Source organism: Solea senegalensis, linkage group LG18 (assembly GCF_019176455.1).
Source record: "Solea senegalensis isolate Sse05_10M linkage group LG18, IFAPA_SoseM_1, whole genome shotgun sequence".
NCBI lineage: Eukaryota > Metazoa > Chordata > Actinopteri > Pleuronectiformes > Soleidae > Solea > Solea senegalensis.
This window is the reverse complement of record NC_058041.1, coordinates 13066344-13091210: the sequence shown is the minus strand read 5'-3', so window position 1 is coordinate 13091210 and position 24867 is coordinate 13066344. Positions and strand designations below refer to the sequence as shown.

Below are 24867 nucleotides of genomic sequence, written 5' to 3'. Positions count from 1 at the left end.
AAAAATGAAAACAAACCAGCAATCAAAAAAAAAATAAGCAAAGGAAGATGTTCCAAATGTAAAAAAAAAGATTATTCTGCAGTGTCGCTCATCTTGGTGTAGAACCTCCCTGTTTTTCTCTCTGTGGTTTTTGTTTGGGTTTTGTTCGGGGTCACTGTGTGATGGGACAGTTTCCACCCTGCAGTGCCTGCTGCTGATTTCCCCTGGATGTCTGCAACAACATATGGGACCCAGGGCAGTGGTCCAAAGATTTTTTTACCAGTCTGTTTTGGTGGTGATTTGATAAATCACCAGTTGTGTCATCCAGCCTAAATAAACTGAAATCATCACGTATTCATCACAAATGTGAACACCGGAAACACCGGTGAGTGACATTCTTGCAATTTTAACGATTTTGAACAGCATGTGCTACATTCTTTTTTTCACACAACCTGCTCATCTTGCAGGTTCTGTGAAAATAACAGGTGCAACCACACGCTTTTGTTTTATTTTTTTAATATACATATATAGTCATTTGACACATTCTCAAAATGATTGTTGTTAGATTATGTGGGAGCAAATGTAATTTAACTATAGCTGAATAAATACTCTCACCTGCTGTGAACACACTCAGCTCCAGGTTGACTCATCTAAAAAATGCATTGTTTTGTGTGTATATAAATATATATATATGTATATATACACAGACATATATATATATATATATATATATATATATATATATATATATATATATATAAATATGTGTGTGTATATATGGGGTGTTTAACAGGTTTCCCTGTATTGCTCTGCATGACTGAGGCCTTTTGCTCATTGTCAAACTGTATCTGAGGGAGAAAAACACACATAAGGTGAGTCGTCTCATTGCTTTTCACTGATTTTCCAAGTCTGTGTCGGCTTCAAAGAGCTCATTCTACCCTAAGATCATTTGTTCAAACGCTGCTGTATAATCATTTGTTATGTTGGGAATTGTAACAGAATATTAGATGGGGTTTTTTATGATGATGTGTCTCTATGTCTTATTTCTCTGATGATGAAGTCACCACAGTGTCTTGGTCCCTGTCACCTGACAGGATGACTTTTCATCAAGGGTTTTGGGCATCTTCCATTTTTGGATGGATTGGATGGAACAAACATCATGGATTTATACATAAAATAATAATAAATAAACTAGATTTCAACAGTTATGCAACAGATTTGGTGTATTTTTAATTTCCAATTCCAATTAATAAAGCCTGTATTTTTAAATAAATGAACTATTTAGTGTTTATTATGATCATTAGATTTACTGGTAAATTTGTCCAAATTAATTTTAACTGGTGGATAATCCCATTAATAGCAGACCTTAACCTACAACCTATTAAAGATGTTTTTTTCTATCACTTCTTTTAAACATCATTTCTTCTTTAGCTTCAGGTGGAAAAGGCCAAGACACTATTTCATAAGATAATGCTTTGTGCTTGTTTAGTTTGGCCACATTATACATTATAAAATGTTAATTTATAAAGATAAAATAAACATCCCAAACTTCATATTTATGCAGAGTGAGATATATTTCAGATGTTTCTAATTTAAGGAAATGGCTTTATTCACATCCATGTCAGTCTGCACGTGCAGCTAATGATTGTAATGTATAATATTCTATATATGAACAAAATACTATAATGATAAATAAGAAAAGAATGTTAAGTGTGTGTGTGTGTGTGTGCGCGCGCGCGCGTGTGTGTATGTATGTTTGTGTAAGACAGATTCGATCATCACTTCAGACAATTATAAAACACTTTTTTTCATTTTATTTCTGTTGTTTGTGTCATAACATTTTGTTTTTTTTCCTCGTGGGCCTGTACATCGTTTACGTCATTTCGTTCTGCATACATGATAATATACTGGACACACTTTGATAGGATGTACAACAGTATAGGGATGATGACATCAGTGGAATACAGAAGGTAATCAGAGGAATCTTTGAGTCGCTTCCATCTCCTCTTGGGTTTTTTTTTTTTTGTTTTTGTTGTTGTTGTTGTTGTTGTTGTCGTTGTTTTTTTCTCCAAACAATATTACACATAATAGGATTGTCACTATAAGGTCAGTGAGCCTGGACCAGGATCGTTACAGGGGCTCAGTTGTGGAAAAAAGCATTGAGATCCTCATATGGAGGAGCCCTTTCGTGGTGCAACTGCGCGTCGTGGAAAGGGGAAATGTTTTCTGAGTGCGCTCCGCCACTGCGCGCCCCCGAGGGTCCAAAGGGTAAGCTGTGACTGGGTCTGGACGTGGTGAGTCCGGAGTAATGCATAGAGTAGTGATAGTTCCTGTCTGTGTCAGTAGACTCCTGCTGCCTCCCCGACAGGCCGCCGCCGCCGCCGCCACCGCCGTTCACGCACACAGGCGGACTGTGCTGGCCTTCATAGTCCGGACTGCTGTAGTCAGGAGATGTCCCCCCCGGCGGGTACACGGTCTCATACCCAGAACCGTAGGAATGGCCCCGCAAATTGAGCGCACCTGTTCCGGGCTGATAGTGCGGGCTGGAAATGCGGGAGCAGCGGTAAGAGTAAGGGTGGACGGAGAAAGGAGAGCTGGGCATGTGGAAGCGAGCTCCGTCTGAACACGGTTCAGTCAGGAAGTTCCTGGTGTTTAGCTGCAGGCATCCTGCCACAAGGTTGGTCGTGGGCTGTGACAGGCCTTTACACAGCATCTGCACATAGGTCACCACATCTGGACGTTTCCCATTGCGTAAAATCTCTCCAAGAGCCAGAATGTAGTTCTTGGCCAGCCTCAGTGTCTCGATCTTGGACAGTTTCTGGGTTTTGGAATAGCATGGCACCACCTTGCGCAGATTGTCCAGCGCAGAATTCAAGTCGTGCATGCGCGTGCGCTCGCGCGCGTTCGCCTTCATGCGGCGCACCTTGGAGCGCTCCGCGCGCGCCGGTGTCATCTTGCGCTTCTTAGGGCCGCGCTTCTTGGGTTTGTCTCCGTCGTTCTGGTCTCCGCACTCGTCCTCCTCGGGCTCGTCGTCATCGTCGTCGTCGTCGTCGTCGCCGGCCATCTCGGACTCGGCTCGACTGCTGCCTTCCTGAGGGTCGTCCAGATCCTCATCCCCGAGATGACAGGGATCGTGCTCGTCGCCCTTCAGGTTGCAGTCCTCGCGCTCGGTGTCCTCCACCCAGTCAGCCGCGAGCCTCTGGACGTCCGGCAGCACCTCGCTGTACAGACGGCTCAACATTGTGGCAAGCAACCTAAAAAAAACACAAACGAAGAGGTTTAGCTGGATTATTCTGCGTCCTGGTGCACTTTACGCAGCCGTAAATGCGCTGTATACAAAGTAGCAAACCGTAATCTGCAGCATGATGGAGATGCACAAGGCCGCAGGGTGTTTAATGCGTTTTACCCAGGGGAACATTCTTATTATTTCTTCTCTAATTATTAAATCGTTCATGTGCAATTTATCACTGAGATTATATGTGAAGGCCAGAAGCGCATCACAAACCTGTTACCTTAACAGAGAAGACACTTAAAAATAAACTTTTGTCTCAATGGCTAAATGGAACAAATAAGAACAAATAACAACCCAACACATCCATTAAATAACAATAATAATTAATTAATAACAAAGATATTCGCGATATGACAAAACGTGTGGTTATAATCTGTTTTAGATGAAATGACGTGATGGATATGAATATGATGCATCCTCAGGGCCCTAAATGTTGATAGATGTAAATCTGTTTTCCCCGATTTTAAAACCTTGTCAAGGAAGATTCCAAAAAGACTGAAAACTTGTTTTTGTTGTTAAAAATGAAATGTACATTTTAATGGGACACAGCAACAGTCTTTTCGAGGCCACTCTCCGGCCTCCACACGCGCCTCGGTCTGTCCCCCTCCTGCAGTCCGGCACAGGGAGCAGCAACGCCGGCCTGAATCAGCAGGTCCCTTCCCCAGGGACGCATTAGTGGTTCGGTGCCTCCTTCGTCCTATAAATTATCAACCAGGAGGAATTCCAGCACAGTCAGGCTGCTCTCTGGTCCACGGGATCCCATTAATCCCAAATCCCAACATTTTTTATTTAGGTGTCACTTCAGAGAAGATGCATTTTTTATTCATCTCCAATGATAAAGGAGCACAATGTGTAGCAGCAAATTCAAGATAAATAAGAAAAGAAAGAAAATGAAGATAATATGAAATACATATAATGAGAATATACACGTTTTCCTGAAAAAAAGAGAGACTTTATTTAAAAGAAAACTTTAACTGGAGAAAATCTGAGTTAAATGATAATGAAGGAATGATTTTAGGATGAGAGTGCATGTCCATGTTTAGGCCACAGACACTGACAGTGAACTTCAGTGTCTGCAGTGACGTCTTTATTCCCCTTAATTAAAAATGCTGATTTTTTTTCAGTTTAATTAAAGCTTTATTAAAAAGGCGTCCCAAGGCCATGTTTTAACACAACATTTTAACATCATAATGTGCGTGAAATCTCATGATTTAAACTGTTTCCTCCCCTCCGGATTCATTGTATCAGTATAACCACTGACCAACAACTCCAGCTACAAAAAAAGCAAATAAAACAAAAGTCATTTATTAAAGCGACATTTACAAAGCAATATAAAAATCCTCTTTAATGATCCTGACACATTTATCAGTGTTGTGAGCTCAGCTGTGCGCGTGCAGGAGTCCAAGGACGGATCTTTTTTTTTTTTTCCTCCTAATCTTGTAACCACAATGTAATTAATGCCAACCAATACCTTGTCAATTACCCCCGTGTGTCTCTACGGAGAATTATAACTCCCTCCCCTGGTGCTCTGAAGCACATCGTGTGTCACACACACACACACGCACACACACGCGCACACACACACATACACACAATAGAATAACATATATCAAAAAGTGCCTGACTATCATGAGTACCGAAAAGAAATAATGTCTATTTATGAATGTATTAAAATGGAATATACAAAACTAATCACAGCCAGTCCAATGCATTCGATAAGAGCTGTTACAAAAAGAGGAGATTGATGAGATTAAACACGCGTATTAATGATTGCGTCGCATTAGAGAAAAATGACAGAAAAGAGCGCAGAGAGAAATAACCTCTAATTCCAAAGACGGACTTAATTGTCTCCTGTCTGTCACAGAAACACTGAAGCGCCTTAACCGTTAAACAGGTGATACACTGAAAGGCAAAGGCAAACACAGGTCTGTAAATGTGAGATTGTAGAATGGATTGTGCGCAGCTTACCTCTGTGGTGGGGCTCAGTGACGGGGAGAAGCGGGTTTGTTTACACCATCTCTCTCCGGGTGGGCATCTCATCCACACGCCCTGCGCTGCGCTCTGCTCTGCTCTGCTCACTCCTCTCTCTCCTCCCTGCTCATGTCTTCTTCTTCTTCTTCCTCCTCCTCTTCTTCTTCTGCTTCTGCTGCTGCTGCTGCTGCTGCTGCTCTCCCCAGCCCAGACGCGTGGATTGAGCCGTGTGGCACCTCAGAGGCAGGACTGGGTGGGTTACATACCAGCTCTGATGCCAGGCCCATATGGCTGGCACGTCATTGGCAAGAGCCATCACATGAGAGCCGGTGATTGACATGCGGCCGCATTCACAGAGACTGGCTTCCCCCCGGGGGAGAGGGACTCGCCATCTGTCACAGGCGCTGAAAGAGAAAATGGAATAAGGAGTGAATGGCACAAAATTCAAGCCGCTTCTGTTATAGCCTCCATCTTTGGGAAGGGAGAGAAAAAACGAGGTTAATCTCATATAGAGGGTTCAGGAAAACAAACCCCTTATGTGACATAATTATAGTAATCATATTACAATATATTTTTTGCATTATATCCAACAAATTTCAGCACACACACACACTCCAGTCAGATGGATTGTTATGTTCAGGTTATGTTTTTACTGGAAAATGATTCATTCATGAACCTACAGATAATCCCATTTAAAAACTAATGACGTGTTCTATACGTTGAAGGGAACATTTATACAGTAAAACAAATAATTATAATGAGGAATAATCACGTTTTCAAAAAAAACAAAAAAACAACAAGAAAGAGACACAGTGGTTCCTCAGGACGGCCTGGGATAATCAGGTGAACCCGCCATAAAGATCAGAGTCAGGGTGCAATTGCCTAAACGAGTCAGTTGAACTGAGCTAAGCAGAGCCTCCACGGTTTGGGTTGCCAGGTTTGGCACAGGTGCCTGTGGGCGGGCTGGTGCCAAAGGTGGCAGAGGCACAGATTGCAGAGAAGGGCAAGACAAGAGAGACACACAGAGAGAGAGAACGAGAGAGAAGAGGGAATAACAGTGAAGGACACAGAGGAGGAAGAGACTGGTCTAGAAAACTGCTCTACAGTTTATTTATTTATTACTGTCCCTGCACCATATAAGCCACAGTCACACCTCACTGCCCCACTGTTTATTATCCAGAGACAAAAAGGGGAACATGAGTCAACAACACAGTCCATGTGATCAATATAAACCAGCTGTGTCATCAAAAATAATGGAACAGCCAATTATGAATGCTAATATGACCATATTAATACAGATCGGATGTTTAATATTTCAGAAATGTTTCATTTGATGTACAATAATGATCATTATCCCATGGGTCATGTACATTATTGATGGAACAAATAGTACTTTTCCCTTCTTGTGCATTTATTTCCTCATTACATCAAATTGTTATTTTCCTATAATTGCTCCATTTTGTTTCAATATTTTTGACATCATTAAAAATAAAAATCATGAATCATTTTTTATGTTCATGAAGTCATGTTTATGCTGCATAACCACTTAGCAGTTCATTCACCAGTGTCATTTCCTCTTACAAAGCATGAATGTGAAGAATAAAGTCAGTTAAAGTGTAAGTCTGTTTTATTGTTTTGTTCTCATTCATCTGGTTTCTATTTTTTTTTTAACCGGGTGAGAGTTTTAAGGGTTAAAAAATGTCTTTTCATTGTTAAATTATCAGTTGAGTTCACAGTGAATGTGTTTCCATGTGGTTTCTCCACTGAAGTATGGGTGACATCTAGTGGTCATGTAAAGCTAGTGCAGTGCAGATGAAAATTTCTTGTAATTATTAATGTGTCACAGACATTATTTCAGCAATTATACATTTTATAGTTGTTAAACGTGTGATAAAATAAAGTGTCAAGAATCTTATGACAGGCTTATTTCTATCAGATGTATTTTTGGTTCATATTTCTATTCAGAATTCATTCATTTTCTATGAAACACCAGTGAATACACATTTAAATAAACATTATCTGCCAAGAACATTCATCAATCTTATAAACGCTGGTCATTCAGGATGAGGGAACGCTGCACTTGAATTGGCGCCTCCCTGTGGTGGTTTGGAGAGTGACACGGTGTGCTCACCACATTATTGATCATCAGACGAATGGCTTGTCTTTTGTGGCTATAATTCTATAATCCTGAAGTTCTCTCATCTTCAGCACTAAGCATTTACACTCAGATTGTATCCATAAATTCAAACCTCCTCCCTGTCACTGAAAAGCCCTGCAAAACAAATACACGCAAATAAACAATACAACAGAGCTGCAGCAACAGTCACTAGATGAAATGTAACACTTGCGAACGAACAGTGTTGAATTCACACGAGTGTGTAATGCCAATAGTTAACACCATCCGTGCATTTTGGAAATTGTGTTAAAACAAGCTTAACACAATAGACAACAGGAAATAGTCAAAAGTCAACTTTTATTTTGTAAGGTGATTTCAAATGTGAAAGCCAAAGAGTTTACAGTTTGGACTAACATGATCCCTTTGTAGCCAAAAGAAACTTTTAGCGTCAAGTGATGCAAATGCTCATTTTCAATTTCTTAAAGTCAGCCCTTGGACTGAAGGTGACCTGAGCCTCAGAAGACCCGTCTGTGTTGACATGCCCAAGGTGGAAGTTTTACTTTTGATGAGAAGACATTTCCTCTGTAGCAGAAACTGGCTGAGGTTCTGAACCAGTGAGCTCAAAAAGACCCATAGTTCCTGCTAAAACGTCCAGAGTCTCATAAAAGCTGAGGGGAAGCGTTTTGACACATCTGATGCATGGTACACATTCAAGCACAGGATCCAGGAAATTCTTGCAAGATTTTTTATTTCATTCAAAAGGGTAACAACATGGGTGATACATGATTGTTTATACACATATCTGCACTTAAATTATTAAAAAAGTACAATATTAGATCAGGTTAGTCTCAAACAGTGTCCACAATCTGCACTCCAGAATCCCCCATCATGATATTCAAAAACAACCATTTAAAGAACATATATCAACTTCATAAACTCACAGGAGAAGTCTTGTTTTCCTTTTGTTCTGCTGGAGGACGTTATATCCAGCCTGAGGGGGAAAGACACTCCCTTTGCCCAACTCCTAAGAAACAAGCAGCAACAACCAACCTGAACTATTTAAAAAGCTTGTTAAAAACAACACTTGACATCTGCTGTCAGTCTGTCTCTGAGGGTTTCAAGAGAAGTCTAACGTTGTTAGGAGAATTCAGTGACTTATATTGGAACCGCCTGCAGGACCAATCACCTCCAGAGCTCCACCTATACACCAATCAGTCAATCACACTCACCTGCAACCCGTCACACAGGATGTCTGATTCTTGTTCCTCTTTGGGCTGTTTCCTGGATTGTATATAAAAGTGGATGTAGACTTGCAGTTCCCCTGATTACGAAGCTTATTGTCATGTAAAAAAAAGTAGTTTTCGGTGAATGCAATATGCTTCCATAACCCGATAAAACCAATGCTGTCATAAAAAACGAGGTCCAATTGAATGGAAGTCTATGGGGAAATTTGATTTATTTCCTCAGTCAACATTTTCTTTGTTCTCTGTTGCTAGTTTCGGGTTTTCTTCAACAGCACCTGGTATCAGTTTTGTGAATTATGTTCTCGATAGATAATAAAGTACAGTGGATATGACTAGAGTCCAGTGTATTGTCCAACAGGAGCCTGGTGACGCCTTTAAACTTCGGTTTGCAAGACGTCAACATGGCGCCGGTCAAACTCTGACTCTGGAGGCTTCGCAAAATGAGAGCTTTGATTCTTGTGGGTGATGTTATGACTGGTTGCCACTGAACACATCGCTGCACTTTTCAAACAAGATCCCAGGAGATTTGTAGCCTATTCCTTTTTTTTTTCTACCATGGACTGTGATTATATACAATAAAATAATTGCCTATAATTTGCTGTCATGGAGTATAGGGTTAACCCTAACCCTAACACCTGAAAAGCTGGATTATATAATGTTAGGGGTTTAAGTGAAGGTGACACAGTGGAGTCTTGTCATTTTAACTCATTTATGGAGGCAACACAAACAGTCTCAACTCCCAAGTGAGAGAAAAAAATATACCCACAAAAATAGTCTAATGTTTTATTCTCCTATAATCCCTGTCACCGCTCTTCTCTCCTTGTCTGTAACCTTGTCTCCTTAGCAATGTTAGACAGCACTAGGTCAATGTGTTTTGTGGAGTTTGTTGCAATAATGTTAAGTCTCTTTATAGGTTAACAGCATTAATGATTAAACACTGGAATGTGCCCAAAACTGGCCATGTATACAAATTCTACAGAGAATGTAGTATTTTCCTTTGTGTCTCTATCACTTCTGGTTTAACATTTGCATATGCATTGACACGCTCTTCCCGAAAGTGTCTGTCAAGCACTTGATACACACCAACACAAGCACTACACACTAAACTCGCTGCAATGCCAACACTCAACTCTGTGAGGAGAGACTGTTTCCATGGCAATGAATTTCCCAACTGACTGCCTCTTATACATTTTCCACTGCAAATCATCAGATAGCCCATAGGTATAACCACTGGATAAGAACAATGAGGCGACTATACCCCGAGATAAAATACAAATAATAAACAAATAAATGAACCGAGGCGTCCACAAGAAAACACAAGTGAATTCATGAAATTATACAGAACTCTGCAACAAAGTGGTCCACTGGCGGAGAAGAGATTTGCTCTGTGATTTTCTCAAATCTCTCAGATGCTGTTTTATGCCACAATAACAACATGGAGTAATAAAAAAACTACGATGTTGCCATGTTAACTCATATTTCAGTTTGACACAAGTGCATGACAGAGCCAAGTTCCTTCTTAGTGGATTATATCAGCACACATAATTCTTTCTTTTAAACCTCAGGTGTCATGAAGGACATTTTTGTTTACCAGCTTTTCCTCTTGAGCTGGCCATGATTTTGGCTGTTAGTGCATATGGCACATTTTTGTAAAATCTCTCTCTTGACAAACTTTGGAATTCAAATTATTATTATTTTATTTAATAGAACATAGTGAATACTCTTAAGTCATTAGAGGACAAAAACAGAAATTACATAGTACATATTACTATATTATATATAAAATATTGAATAATTATCATGATTTAACCATTCAAACGCTTTGAATACATAATTCTAATTTTTTTTTTTATGAAAACACAGACACACACACAAAAAGTAGTGATTTTTCATATAATAAATGTTGGCTGGGAGATATACAAACCTCAACATGATTGAATGTTTAGTAGTTATAAGAAGGGCTGAAGAGATTTATGACAAAAAAAGCCACCAAAAAAAGTGGACATTTTTGTCCTTAAGGACTGAAGAGGGCAGTGAATTAAACTGAAGCCAGAGGGTTTTACACCATATATAAACCACAAATAGGACATAACATATATATAGTTTTTAACCTGAATAGTCTGTAATTCAATTGTATCTTGTCATTTTGAACATGTCATTTAACACTGAAGGCAGCATGACAGTTAAACCAGATTAGTCAGTTTTGTGACATCTTATTTCCAGTCCATCTGAGAGGAGGGTGCTTTCTGGGCCACTACAACAATTGAAGCTTAACAAGAGAGAGCGAGTGAGCGAGTGAGTGAGAGAGAAAGAGAGAGAGAGAGAGAGAGAGAGAGAGAGAGATGACAAACACAACTCAAGAGTCCAGAGATCTGCTGGGGAAGAGGGAAGCTGCTGATGAATTACAGCTAAATGATAGAATTGTTTGAAAAATACAACCAGTTTGTGGCGACACAGAGATTCATAGCGACAGATTACAGGGACAGGTTTGAAACGGACCTGACTCCGCGTCTGTGCATCTGTGCGCGCGGCTGCCGAGGGTGACCGGGTTGGGTCTGAGCCATGGACCCGCTGCTGCCCATGGAGAGCGAGCGAGACGCGGACAAGGACGCGAAGAGGAAGATCCAGTTCTCGGTGCCGTCCGCCGTGCCCACTCAGCTGGACCCACGGCAGGTGGAGATGGTGAGCGACCGTGTGTGTGTGTGTGTGTGTGATATGTTGTGAAGTGTTCAGAGTGGCTGTGCTGATGGTGGTTGGAGTGTGGGCACGTGTGGAGGACTGAGGTCAAACCAGGGTCACATATACTGGACCTGTCCGCTATATCAGCTTGTTTGTGCAACATGAAACTTACAATCTAAACTTTTATGAGAAATGGTCTAGAAATGGCCATGGCTTTCAAACAGTGGTGCGTGTACCACCAGTGGTGCGTGAGCTTTACTCTGAAAAATACTATATGAATCAGGGAATGTGATCAGAGTGGAGCTGAGGACATTTGACCCTCCATCAATCTAATGTCGCAAGACTAGACTTTATTGGGTATAAATCTGCCTCCTGTGAAAAGTCTGTAGTCGACTTTACTTGGTCTTTTTACACCACTGTATTTAAACAATGGCGATAATGGTGTTACTTCAAGAGTTCAATATTTTCTCAGGTGGCACTTGATATTAAACGTTTGAGAACCACTGGTCTAGATACTATGTGGCATTTATGGAAAGCACACATTAAGAATAACAACTATTTCTACATAAAATGACCTGGAATAAACCCAGTGTAGAATATATTCATCTTTTCTGTGCACTGTGTGGGTTTGTCCTCCACCACTGTCCTTCCTTGAACCCCTCATCCTCCAACAGTGGAGTTATTATGGCTCAGGGAGAGTCATCGGTTCGCGTTGTAAGAAACCAGATACAAATCCTCATTACCCTCTTGCCACCGAGCTTGATGGGCAGTTACATAACCAGTCTGACACGACTTTGCAGACCTCCTCTGTATTTTGATGCGGGGCAGCAGGACCGTATGGGCGCTGGAATTAAACTGAGCTGTGCTGCCTGGGAGTTTTCCGAGCCCTTCGAAGTGATGAGGCATCTCTGACCTTCTGTAAAGAGTGGATGAGGAGGATGAGGAGGAGGAGGAGGAGGAGGAAGTGAGGGATAAAGCACTGTTAGTAATATTAAAAATGTGATTGCGTCCCATCCTGAGTATAGTAATGCTCTTACCACACTGAAATGTTTAAATTTTTAATGTTCTAAGAAGAGGTGGGGAGTGCATTATGTAAAAATAAATACACCATAAGTCAATTTACTGCAGCTTATACACGATCATCCCAAAATAAAACATGCTGACATGGACAGAGAGGAACCATATTTGCCAAATAGTGCAGTGTGAACAGGAATCATATTGGCCTGAGCACTATATGGAGGCAGAGCAGCTGTAAAAGTCTGCCAATATTAAAGCCAATAAAGGTTATGGGGTAAGACTGAGATAACATTTGGAAGCAGTCCTCAGCTAAGTGATCCTAGAAGCTTTGAAGACATCCATGTCTTAATGGCAGGAGGTTCCCTCGAGTAAAATCTCCTTTTGGCAACCAGGTGCAGTACATCAAAAAACTTCTATTTCCCCCCTGTAGAGGATTTGAAAGATTTCAGGCATATGTTTGGAAAGATTGTTTCAGACTGGAATGCAAATTAAACTAATAAATCAATAAATATTTCTCACACATCTGTTGTTTACAGCCCAACTTGGCACCTCTAGAGCTTTGGACTACTTTTCCAGTGCAGATTTATCCCTTCATTTGCTTTCCCAAGCAGTCCCAGCAGGTCTGACTTCATGAAAATCTAAACACGTTCATTCAGCAACACTGTTTGAGTAAAACAAGTCTGACTCCTATGGTAATTAGTTACCACAATATAATAAATTATCTAGGAAAGTTTTTCTGCTCCCGTATTCGTCCAACCCTTTCCCACTTGGATTTCAGTCCTTCAAATGCTCATTGGCAGCTCTGCGAGGGAACAGGAGCTAAGTCACCTCTCCCGATAAGCAGAAAGATTAGATTACTTCAAACAGTGCACAACTGATCTCATGAGAAGGGCAGCAGATTTCCCTCATAATGCACACATTGCATGCAAAAGGTTACACATAAGCCTGGTTCATACGTCATAATACGTCTTAGGTTATGTCTTCTAAGGCAACCAAAACAACTCTTGTTACAACACACAGGAAATGTGATGCTTGAATTTCAGCGTGATTTTATTAAAACGGTGTTGATGTTTATATTATAATCAATGTTCCCATTTAGAGGAAAATATGTGATAAAGCGCAGCACATACGTCTCCATAGAGTGTGATTGACAGCACTATTTCCACTGTTCGATCCACTTGGGTACGTCACACAATGATTTGTGTTTCCACTGTCAACTATTGAGAAAGAAACCAAAGTAATGGACCTGTACCATCTTATGGTTCTTTTCCATTCTCTACACTACTCGGCACAACATGGGACGGACTCGACATAGCAAGGCTGCACGAAAACTGCCATGACGTTGTTTCATACACAACACAAACACACAAACTAGTGACGAGCAAAGCAGCTCTTTTTAGTGTACTGAATCATTAGAATCAGTTTATTAAAAAGATTAGTTCCCAGACTCCAGTCACTGAACTGAAATGCAGCTAAACAGGTTGTGATTTGGCTCATGATCACCGGCTTTCGGCAGTGCTGTCACTAAATAAACCAGGTTTTTAAGCGTTTTTATCTGATCTACAGTTGTGTCGACTGTCGCGCTCACGACTCTTCCACTCTGATCAATCAGTGGCAGAATGTCGACGTCACATTTTAGATATCGACTTACCTCACCGGAGCTGGTACTAAAAAACAAGCATCAGGTACCAGGTCCTGTCACTCATGTAAAAGCAAACAAACTGAAAAGAGTCAAGCCGAGCCAAGCCGTGATAGAACTGTATAATGTATGAGTGCCATTAGTTTTTGACAACCTTCCGTTGGGGTACCGAGTACAGTGTCACGTTGTTCTTCTTTGTGGAATTTATTGGTGAGCTACACTGTGTCGTGCTATACAGGCATGACGTCACGCTATTTACATTACATTACATTACATGTCATTTAGCAGACGCTTTTATCCAAAGCGACTTACAATGGAATCGAGTACAATCAGCTAGGGGTGGAATCGAACTTGCGACCATGATGTCTTTCGCACACAGGGTACCGGTCTTAACCACTGAGCCACTCCACCCCTATTTAGGCACCTGACACAGCAGTGAAAATATCTAGCAACCTCACAATGTATCATCTAATTGGTGGCTATAATTGCAGGTGTCTTCTGTGAATTCCCGGTTTCAAAAACTGGCAGAAGCCGATCAGGGGCATTAATTGTCCACTTTTATCCAAACCAAACAGAGGATTTCATTTTCACAAATGCGCCCGTCATTTACCACCTCCCTTGTAATCCACTCGGTTTATGAGGATTATTGACCCAAGGGTAAAATGCTCAATCAAAAAGCCCCAAGAAATTTCGTCAAGACTTCCTCGTTCCTTTTTGTCGAACCCCGATCGCACTGTCTACGTTCACACTGCAGCCTGTGTGAGTTGGGAGAAGAGAACAGAAGTCTGTACAGGGGGCGAGACAAGCCAAATGCATGAGCGCGGCATTTCCAAAACACAGCCATAACATTAGCATGGAAATGTCAAGCAGTGGCACAGAAAAAAGAAAGAGAAAGAAACACTCGCAGAGAGAGATGAAAGAGTGGGAGGGAAAGAGTGAAATCGTGTTGAGGAGGGAAAACAGAAAGAAAGAGAATAATAACCAACAGAAGGCGAGTAAGAAGAGAAAAGAAAGAGAAATCATCCGCCAAGGAGATAACTGATTAAAACCAAAGAGATTAGCTGAGGATGGCTGAGGCCTGAATCAAGGGCAAAGGCAGATCATGCCAAGAACACATTTTCACCGCCGCACAGCCAAGAGCTAAACTCCAGCTGGGCCGAATTCAACAAGCACAACATTCTTCATTGTTGTACACAAGATGGAGAAGAACGCTCCACTTATCAATCTCTGAAATGGGATACAGTGAGCAGGTGAGAATGTCTGGGTACATTTACGTGGAACTGAGAGACACAGCAAGTCCTCACCTGCAATGGAAACTCTGACATTTCTATACACCATGTGCATGTTTTTTTTTGTATACGTGTTATTAAGATTCATTTACATTTGCAGCCACTTTACTGCGAGCAGGGAAAGCGCAGGTGTTGCTGAGCACATTAACGTTGGCTCCGTTCACTTCATTTACAAGTCAGTGTGACGGTGAACCAGCATGCCCCTCCCCCCCCGAAAGTTAAGAAGCGACATGGAACTCAGCCATCGTTCATTTAATTATTTACACCTGGGATTTCCTGTGATGTGATTCATACAAAAAGGCTGCTGAGCAAAGAGCACATTATTCTTGCTGAATAAAGAATCCTGGAGCTTTTTATTCATGTATTTATTTATTTATTTATTGAGTTGGCCAGCCCACGGCCTAGTGGTAAGGGAACTTGGCTTGTAACCGGAGGGTTGCAGGCTCAAATCCCAACAGGTGAAGGGCTGTGGTACCTCTGAGCAAGGCATGTAATCCCCATTGTTTGACTGGGTTCATTGGATACCCTACATGTGTTCTCCTCGCACTGGTCCCGAGCAAAAGAGAAAAAGAGGAGGGTTACATGAGGAAGGGCATCCAACATGAAAGGTCTTAAATAAAAGGGGGGTTTGATTTATCTCGTCATGAATATGTCGCGGTCCAATCAAGCACGACACAGGATTATTCACGGAATAAATTGAATGCACTGTATGAACAAAAGGACTTACGCTGTCAGTATGTGCTCGTGATGATTAAGTGGATGGGTTATTTCTGCATAAAGGGCTCTTTAGGACACTGTTCCCACCGTGTGAAGTCGACGTGCATGATAAGAAGATTAATGTACTGAATGTTAGGTAACCATGAATGTCATTCTACTAAAAATTGTTTTTTTATATAGACAAATTATTGATTGACTGTAGTTTTGTGTTGCTTTATGTCCCCAAATATTGCAGTTTCTGTGCTGCTGCTGCTGCAACAGGAGTGGAGTTGCTTACTGTCTCTAATTTAGCTGGAAAATTCACAAACGCAAACTAAACGCAGAAAATGTATGAACACATCAAGACATGCACAGTTGGCATAGAAAGTCAGGTCCAGCTGTCCTCACTCGCACCGGCATGTTTGTCTGAGATTGGTTGCACCAGATATGATTTGACCTTTCAAAGGCACGTTGAAGTGTTTTGCAGGAAGTTAGCAATTTTGTTTATTAGAGTTGTTAATTATAAATCCATATCACTATACTGTCCCTGTGATTTATACTCATGGTGTTGTAAATTAGTTTCAAACTTGTTCAAGTCTCTTTTCGCCAAATAAAGAAGAAGATGAACACATTTTTCTTCACAAATGTAAGGAGAGCTGGCAGCACGATCAATGCAGCGACACTAAGCCACCTCTGAAATTTAAAAATAGTGTTTCAGACATGGATAATAAAGCTCTAATGAAAATACTATGTTCCCCGCAGGTGCTTAACCTTCTGGCAACAGTGTTAACAAAACACTTAGAAAAGGTCACTGTGTCTGGAAGGGCTTTCAGACAGGTGCACAGCCTGTTAGTGCACATTTTATTTCCTGTGTGTGTGCGCATGCATGTCTTTCTCTGGTGGTGAGGACAGATTTTGGCTCGAAACCTCGTGCCTTCACAACTTCACTTGGCTTTGTGAGGGTTAAATCTGTTAAATGCAGTCAAATGTCTGTTAAATGAGTTCACACAGTGCTGATTAAGCTGCACACGTGTTTCCCACTACAGAGGTGTTTAGCTCTTGTATCACCTGGTGACATCCTGGCGCTGCACACAGGAAGTCCCTTGTATACATAAATAACCTCAGTGGGTTTGATGCATTTCTGACCTAACAGACTTAACAGAGGCAGAATAATAACATCGTCACAACATCGTGAGGTTATAGAATTAAGATGTGGTTAGGATTCAAGTTAGGCATTTAGTTCAGGTGGTTAATGTTAGTCTGTATGTGTCCTCACAACTACTAAAAAAACTGTGTTTGTTGATGCATGCAAAGTGTTCATTGTTGTTGTTGAATGAGAGGCGTGGTTCTCAAACTGTATACATGTACCACCAGTGGTACGAGAGCTTCCTCTGGCGGTACTCGGAGGAAAATCAGAAATCCTGTTCTACTGTATATACCAGGGTATGTGATCGAAGTACATTAAATCACCTTATCTCTTGCTCCATCTGAATCTAATTTCACTTTACCAGTGTGTGAAGGAGGTGGAGGATGATGATGAGTCTGCCTCCTGTGAAAAGTCCGGAGCTGACCTATTTAACGTTTGTGATAATGGTGTTACTTCAAGAGCTCAAGTTTGACGACCGCTGAATAACAGCGTTTCAAATTTTAAATACAAGACACAATTGCTTGTAACTTATATTTAATTTAATGTACTCACACACACACACAGCTATCCTTGTGCAGCTATTCTTGTTACTTAAATTCATTAAACCGAACCAAAGCCTTATTCCTCTCCTTAAACAAAACTGCCTCACCCTAACTTTAAACCAACCACAAATTAACTTAACTAGTTTGCCCATAAATGAGGTTCTGCCTCATTAGGACCAGGTTTGACAAGGTCAGTGTCTATGCCAGAAAATGTCCTGACAAACACAAGAACACAGAGAGAGGGAGAGAATGATAAATATGCATGAATCCAGCACATGGGGGAAGACAAATGCATGGAAGAGTTACTCTTAGTAGCTGCCCACACATGTCATGCCTACACTCTGAGCTGTGATTGGTTTGGCAGCGACTTGTATCTCACAACAATAAGATGTTATAAATAAAGAGAGTGGTGAATATATTAAGTGTATCAGAGCACTTTTAGTTACTGTTGCTCTGAATAATGTGTTGTTCTGTGTTTCCTTTCAATATATGATATATATACATATATATATACAGTATATACTGTATATGTATATATATATATAAAATGTGAGGTTGATGTTGGGAGCAGTAACCATTGATTTTAGCTCACCTGCTTCCTCGGGCAAATGTCAATAAAATCCTGTTTTGATGCACATGTGTGCGTCTCGTGATAGTCTGAGGATTTAAATCCTTCAGATTTGGCTTCAGGTCTCAAACTTTGAGATTTAGAGTTTAACTGAACCTTAAATAGGCTCTTTTAGCGTCACCCTTTATCATTGGATATTTCTACTTATTAGGTTAGTTAAGTTAAATGTATTAGGAGTAATTTGGTTATTTAAATAAACACATTTCATTCAGAATGACTCCTGTCAGTGTTGTTTAATTATACTGTTTAATTATTATTAATGCCCTATATAGTCATATAGATGGAGCTAATTCTGCATACTTTACATGCTATGCAGGTTTTTAACCACCAGCTGTGCAACTAGAGGTCTAAAACACAAAATGGAAACGTTCAAATCAGGTACATGTAAGTTAAAGTTGTCCATAATTGCACAACTTTAAATAAATGTATTTTTCCTTTTATAAACTGTAACCTAGAACTCAGAGGAGGTGGAATTGTTAAAAAAAAAATGCATTCAGGATGAATGGCTGAATACAATTTGAACGCTTTAGTTTGATGTTCCCAATATCGTACGAGCCATTTTGTACAGCTGCACAATAGTAGACCAGATTTGACATTCTGTATCATCAGTTGCATAACCACTGGTTTCTATGACTCCCTCTGAATAAAGGAAGATGATGAATGTGCAGGAATTCAGGTGTAGTGAGTTTTTGAGCCCACAGTGTGTGTGTGTGTGTGTGTGTGACCTGAGTGGAGACCTCGAGTTCTGTTCGACAGCAACAGAAAAGTACTTTACACAGTTAACCGTACTAACTGTAAAAACAGCAACATGAAAACAAGGGGCATGAATTGTGAGACAGAATACAACAGATTTAAGTGGAAGTACAATTACGTCTTTGGGTAAAATGGTGATTGAAACATGCAGTAAAATAGTACGCAAATTAAAGTAATCCAGCTGCCTGTGATAAGACGTAATCCTCATTCAGGAACAACTTGGTAAATGATGTTCTGAGAAAGATATGTGTCAGTAAATGCAATGACAGGAATGACAAGATAATTGATAGCTGCACACTTGTCACGTTGTGTCATGGCTGTCAGATACTGGAGCAAACAAGCATGTGCAGATTCACACTGACCCTCTCTCTCTCTCTCTCTCTCTCTTTCCCTCTTTTTCTGTCCTTGCTAAGATTCGACGGCGAAGGCCGACACCAGCTACGCTCTTCAGAATGACAGATCCACCTTCACCAGAGGAAGACTCCAGCCCACACCAGGTAGACCAGCTGGCGTCGTGCACTGTTCTGGAATAAAAAACTTTATGTTTGACTTTTAGTGAAAGTTCAATGATTTTGTGTTCGGTGAGCAGGGGCATTTTGTGAGACTTTGTGTGGCACATCCCCTTTTTAAAGCCTCCAGAAGGGCGATACGGCCGGCGTCTGGTTGTTACCTACAACCAGGCTCCTATAGGATGACACCAGCTGTCAGTCACAGCGGTGTCCACTGTCATTTCTTTTCCTATTACTATTACTATTCCGCTTATTATAAAAGAAGACAGACGCAGGTTTATTTTCACATAGAACCAGAGGAGTAACCCCCAGTATATTCTGACATCCTGATCCACTTCTGAGAAACGGAAAGGTCCTGTCAATATTTTTGTATACAGTCTTTGGTCAGGGGGGTTCTAAGTCTCCTCATAGCCATAAAATTTAAGGTCAAAATTGTCAATACTGTGGACTCACGTAATCAGCTTTTCTTAGCTCAGGGACTCGCCAACCCCCTGCTCTGCGACACAGGACAAGATACCACTTCTATCACTTCTATCCATCCCCGTCAGTCGCCCTAGAGCATGAGAGCATAAAGCAAATGGTATCTTGGTGTGCACGGTTCTTAGTGGGCGGTGTGGGTTTTATGTGAACTTATTAAACCCTTACTGTATTTCACTATCAAGCTCTGTATGTACACAAAGTGCTTCGCAGCTCACTCTGGTTTGTTTTGTGGGGGTTGTGGAAAAAAGTATTTAAGGAAATGCTGGAAATTCTCTTTGGCAGCAGCACTGTACCAAGTGGGATGAGAGTGAGTGGGTGTGAAACAAAAGTAAATTCTCCTTGGAACTAATATTGTATCTGACGTTGTTGATGCCATCAATCTTTGAATATCTGGTGGATGTTTTTCAAATGGAGTTGCAAATAATAGTCAGAAATATATTTTTTTTCCCTCCCCATCTATTACATGTTTGAATGTGACTTTTTCCTTTCTTTCTACTTTAATGCTAGCAAAAGACAAAGAAAAAAAGATGTAATGTCACATTTTATGTAACACTATAGAGCAGTGAAGAGGACTTTACTGATACACTTCAGCATCGCCTACAAACCATTATAATCCCTGTTTTGGATGTTTAATCTCCACAGTGGGTTATAGGAGAAAATGGAGCCTTGAAAGCCAAACTGGTTCACGCGTCCACCTACCAGCCGCCCTCACTCAAAGGTAAATGCTGTTTCGGTTTCATGTTTGCACTACACGTTACGTAATAAATGATACCAAATGAAATAATCTGGTAAGATTAATACATCAGCAGCTGTGTGATCCATAATGTATTTGTTTGGAATACAAGCATATCCAAAAAAAAACAGTGAGAGGTGTGTGTGTGTGTGTTTGAATGTGTTTTATGTGAGATTAGGAGCAGAGGCAGCTGTGAGTCTGCTCTGGATCATCCTGGATTATGGGCACACAGACGCAACAACACACACATGCATAGGCTCATGTGCACACACGCGCGCACACACACACACACACGCACACATGCGCACACACTCCTGTTTTTCTTGCAATCTCGACTTCTTAAAAAGTCAAACGTCTACTGACATTTCATCAGTGTGATATATAGCAGCATGTTCCACTGCCCCAGTAATACACCATATATGTATATATATATATATATATATATATATTATACATTACATACCAGCAGGTACACCACAGTATCTAAATAGCTCAGGGGTCAGTGCAGGGGAAAGCAATTCAATGTATTAAAAAACACCAAAAGTAAAAAGCAAGAACAAAGTAAACCAGGGGCAAAATAGGACCAAACCAGGAACAAACCAGGAGCAAACCAGGGGCTAAACAGGAGCAAATGAGGACCAAACCAGGGTAAAACCAGGGGTAAAACAGGGGCAAAAGCAACACAGACAGTCCAGCAGAGAACAAAATGAAAATGATATACTCACAAGGAAGGGAGAGACAATGAGACACAGGTGAAACTACTTTGGGTGGAGCAAGTAATCTAGAAGGTCTAGAGGTGAGTGTCCAAACTAAACAGGATGTATCAAAATAAAACAGGAAACCCACAAATAAACAACGACAAAAAACACAACACCAGTAACGCCAACCAAATCAGGGAAATTAAAGTCCAAATAAATAACAACATCAGAAATAAAACAAAGCTCTGGGACAGGATTGTGACACATGTTTATAAACTGAAAAAAATAAAAATGAAATATGAAGGAAAATCATCCCTCCGTAAAACAGATATATAAAATCAGTCCTTTGTCATTTTTATGGGATATATAATGTGTTATAATGTGATTATTGTAGACAACTGGGACTAAGCTAATGAAAAAAACAAGCAAAATCAAAAGTTCTCAGTTTATTGATTTGTTTTCTAGCTGTGCAGAGGATGGCTCAGGCTCACCTGGCCTCCCTGGCCTCTCTGGACATGACCTCTGTGGACAAAGAGGACTCCTCCTCTGGAGAGGAAGAGAAAGACGCTGAGAGAAAGATCCAGCAGCAGACAGACTCAGCGACAGGTGGGTACGAGTGGACGGTTTTACACGCTGCTACACTCACATACGCTTGGACCACGTGTAGAAAATGGTTTACACTTGTGGAATCTTGTTTTCTTTTCAGATCTAAGTGGAGAAAAACAACCACTCAGAGATCAATGTCCCCTGTCAGACATATCATCAGTACGTTCTGATCACAGCTGCCGTCACCACGGAGACGAAGGGGAGGCCAAATGAAGAGAGGATGGAAAGGGAGCTTGACAAAGGAAGACTGTTCTGACTGAGTGTTGCTGTTAGGGAGGATGCAACCTGCACAGCACATGTGTGTGTGAGTGTGTGTATGTGACTGTGTACATGCATGTTAGGAAAACCTGAATGTGGGAAAAGAGGAGAGGGGGAATAGTCAGGCTTTGAGAAAAGTCAGGAGGGTATTAAGCTGCTGTGAAGAAGAGTTTATATGAAATCATCTCTCAGTTGGGAAAAGACTAAATTCCTGTTGGCGAAGGATATTGCACTGGAGATCTGCCAGGAATTGCGGGATTTCTCTCGAGCAAAAAAAAAAAAGAGCTGCTGTCAGTGAAATACTTCAGTCAAATTCTCTATATCGCTGACTTAGAGTGGACTCTCTGTCTTAAGGCTCTGGCAGTAAATGTTCAGAGAAACGTTTTATTCAATCAGGAGTCCACAAAGAGGCAGTTCCTCCTCCCTGCTCAGGAGGTTTAGGCTGTTTCTCAGTAATAAATCCCCACAACCACCGTATGTGTTCACAAGGTGATGTCAGTAAGACGGAGAGGAATGCTAATGGCAGCAAGACACAGGAAGTTAGCCAGGAGAAATGTACAATGGGCAGGATTGTGTGTGTGTGTGTGTGTTTTTGATCAATAATTCCATAATAACCTTTCAGCTTCATGTAAATCAAACGATCTGCAAGAGAAAAACATTTCTGCACCTCCTCTGGGCTCTGTTTACAACCTCACGACTAAATCTTCAGTGTCGTCACAGGGCAGCACATCGAGTGACTGAACACTCTGACCAATCATAGAGCAGTTCTCAGAGAAACACACACACACCGAGTGAGAGAGTTCCACGACATCAGCTCTGCATACAGATTGCGTCTGGAGCTGGATGCACCAATAAGACTTCCTATGCTGCAAAGAAACCTAAACAAAAAGGACAGCGTCTAAAAGAGAGTCACACAATAAACACACGGAAGTGTGCCAACATCAGCAGAGCAGAGATTTATATGTGAAGAGAGAGTTGTGTAGGAAACATGTCCGTTTTATGGCAGTTTTCCACTACCTAGTCCTGGCACGGCGCAACTTTTTTCCCTTGTCCATTAGTGATAGAACCTGGTACCTGGTACTATTTTAAGTACCTGTTCTTGCGAGGTTCCTAGCGAGCTGAGCCAATACGATGTGTTAAAAATCAAACCGAACAATGCCGAACTGTAGATGAGTTAAAAAGACTTAAAAATCCTAGACATGCATTAATCAAATCAACATTTACCAAAGGAAATGTCTAAAATCTCAATATTCAACAGAGGAGCCTGGTGTATTTAGCGACAGCGGTGCCGAGCGGCGAGCCACATCGCAAACCCTGCCGCTGTATTTCAGTTCAGTGACCGTGTCAGACGAAGTCGTGCAGGAAGTGCTGAGCAAATCTTTTTGATTAACTGATGCTAATGATCCAGTACACTGAAAAAAACTTGCTTTACAAGTCACTGGTTTCATGCAGAACATGCTGTGATGAACATGCTGTGATGAACATGCTGTGATGACCCCTACCCACACTGAGGAGGTACGATAGTAATGGAAAGCCAACTAAACCGCGTAGAGTCCAGCCACACCTTGCCGTGCTGGAACCATGTAGTGAAAAAGTGCCATTACAGCATCAATACCAAAATGTGACTATTTTAATAACCTGCAAAGAAAAACTCAACATCAGCTTTTTTTTTCGTCCACCAGAGGTTTAACTGTATGTTTTAAAGTTCAACAAGAATCAAAACATCTCCATGTTTTCTGACTCGTCTTTCCTTTTGAAAAAACATCAATGTATGTAGAGACAAATCCAGAATTGCCATCATGTGCCAAGTAAACTTATCCTGCAGGCCAAGATCCAACTAATGCAAACGGGGGAAAAAAAAACAGAACATCATCCACTTGTTTATACTGTCTGAATAACGTACAGCTACATTTATCATGGCAGCGTGGAGTCGCTTCAGCGGGAGAAGCAGAGTTATTTGAGGGACAGAATGAGGTTATTGTTTTGTGTTGCATCTCATGCAGAAATCATGCACAACATGGGCTCCAATGAAACACAATACTTAATTATACACTACAACCTGATGTTTTACAGTGTTCAGGGGTACAAAGACAAACCAGGCGCATCAAATCATACCACAGGTCACACTGCGGTGTTTCTCTCAGTTTACTTTTTCTCAACAAGGTGTTTTCATGTGCAAGGTCAGGGGGAGGATGTGTTACAGATTCCTCCATTGTGGTCACAGCCATTAGAAGACGTAAATCTAAACTAAATGATATCACCATAATACAACTAATCATGAGAACGCAGCACAGTTGTTTTGGTTTCTTGTAGTGAACATGTTTTTTTGTTACATGACGAGCAGGCATGATCACAGAGAAGCAGACTGAAGAAAGAACAATCATTGTATTGATGAGGATGAAGGTTTATTCATGACCCCGTGTATAAATTCTGTTTTGTGTTGGTTGCTAATAAAACAGTCATAATGAGCAGCTGCTGTTTGCGTGACATTTCTTTTAAACATGGCGTGGACGCGGTAAACGGTGGCCCGTGTGTTGTTTGAATACAGCAAATGATAAAAGACGCTGAGTTTTAGGGACTTGAACAAGTTG

At 41.0% G+C, this 24867-nt stretch overlaps 2 protein-coding genes across 3 annotated transcripts; one reads left to right on the top strand and one right to left on the bottom strand.

Annotated features, from left to right (window-relative positions):
• Positions 1–1762: 1762 nt before the first annotated feature.
• On the bottom strand, positions 1763–5986 carry LOC122758852 (neurogenic differentiation factor 2-like). Of its 2 annotated transcripts, none has more exons than XM_044013230.1 (2): positions 5509–5986; positions 1763–3233 (listed from the first exon to the last, which is right to left on the bottom strand). In XM_044013230.1, exons 1-2 carry the CDS (start codon positions 5748–5750, stop codon positions 2120–2122), a joined length of 1356 nt encoding a protein of 451 aa, XP_043869165.1. In that variant the 5' UTR covers positions 5751–5986; the 3' UTR covers positions 1763–2119. The 2 variants fall into 2 exon arrangements, with proteins under 2 accessions (XP_043869165.1, XP_043869164.1); XM_044013229.1 differs by lacking the exon at positions 5509–5986 and adding an exon at positions 5240–5389 and having other exon boundaries at positions 1764–3233.
• A 4935-nt stretch (positions 5987–10921) lies between these two features.
• On the top strand, positions 10922–24747 carry LOC122759236 (protein phosphatase 1 regulatory subunit 1B-like). The gene is made up of 5 exons (XM_044013931.1): positions 10922–11284; positions 19406–19489; positions 20624–20699; positions 21878–22018; positions 22119–24747. Exons 1-5 carry the CDS (start codon positions 11165–11167, stop codon positions 22229–22231), a joined length of 534 nt encoding a protein of 177 aa, XP_043869866.1. The 5' UTR covers positions 10922–11164; the 3' UTR covers positions 22232–24747.
• The last annotated feature ends 120 nt before the right edge of the window (positions 24748–24867 follow it).

Excerpts from the sequence above, each read along its gene's own strand:
- LOC122759236 (XM_044013931.1), top strand. The coding sequence starts at position 11,165 with ATGGACCCGCTGCTGCCCATGGAGAGCGAGCGAGACGCGGACAAGGAC. Across the intron at positions 19,490-20,623 it reads AAGACTCCAGCCCACACCAG|TGGGTTATAGGAGAAAATGG; the intron begins GTAGACCAGCTG and ends TAATCTCCACAG. Across the intron at positions 20,700-21,877 it reads CCAGCCGCCCTCACTCAAAG|CTGTGCAGAGGATGGCTCAG; the intron begins GTAAATGCTGTT and ends TTTGTTTTCTAG.
- LOC122758852 (XM_044013230.1), bottom strand. The coding sequence starts at position 5,750 with ATGAGATTAACCTCGTTTTTTCTCTCCCTTCCCAAAGATGGAGGCTAT. Across the intron at positions 3,234-5,508 it reads TGGGCCTGGCATCAGAGCTG|GTTGCTTGCCACAATGTTGA; the intron begins GTATGTAACCCA and ends TGTTTTTTTTAG.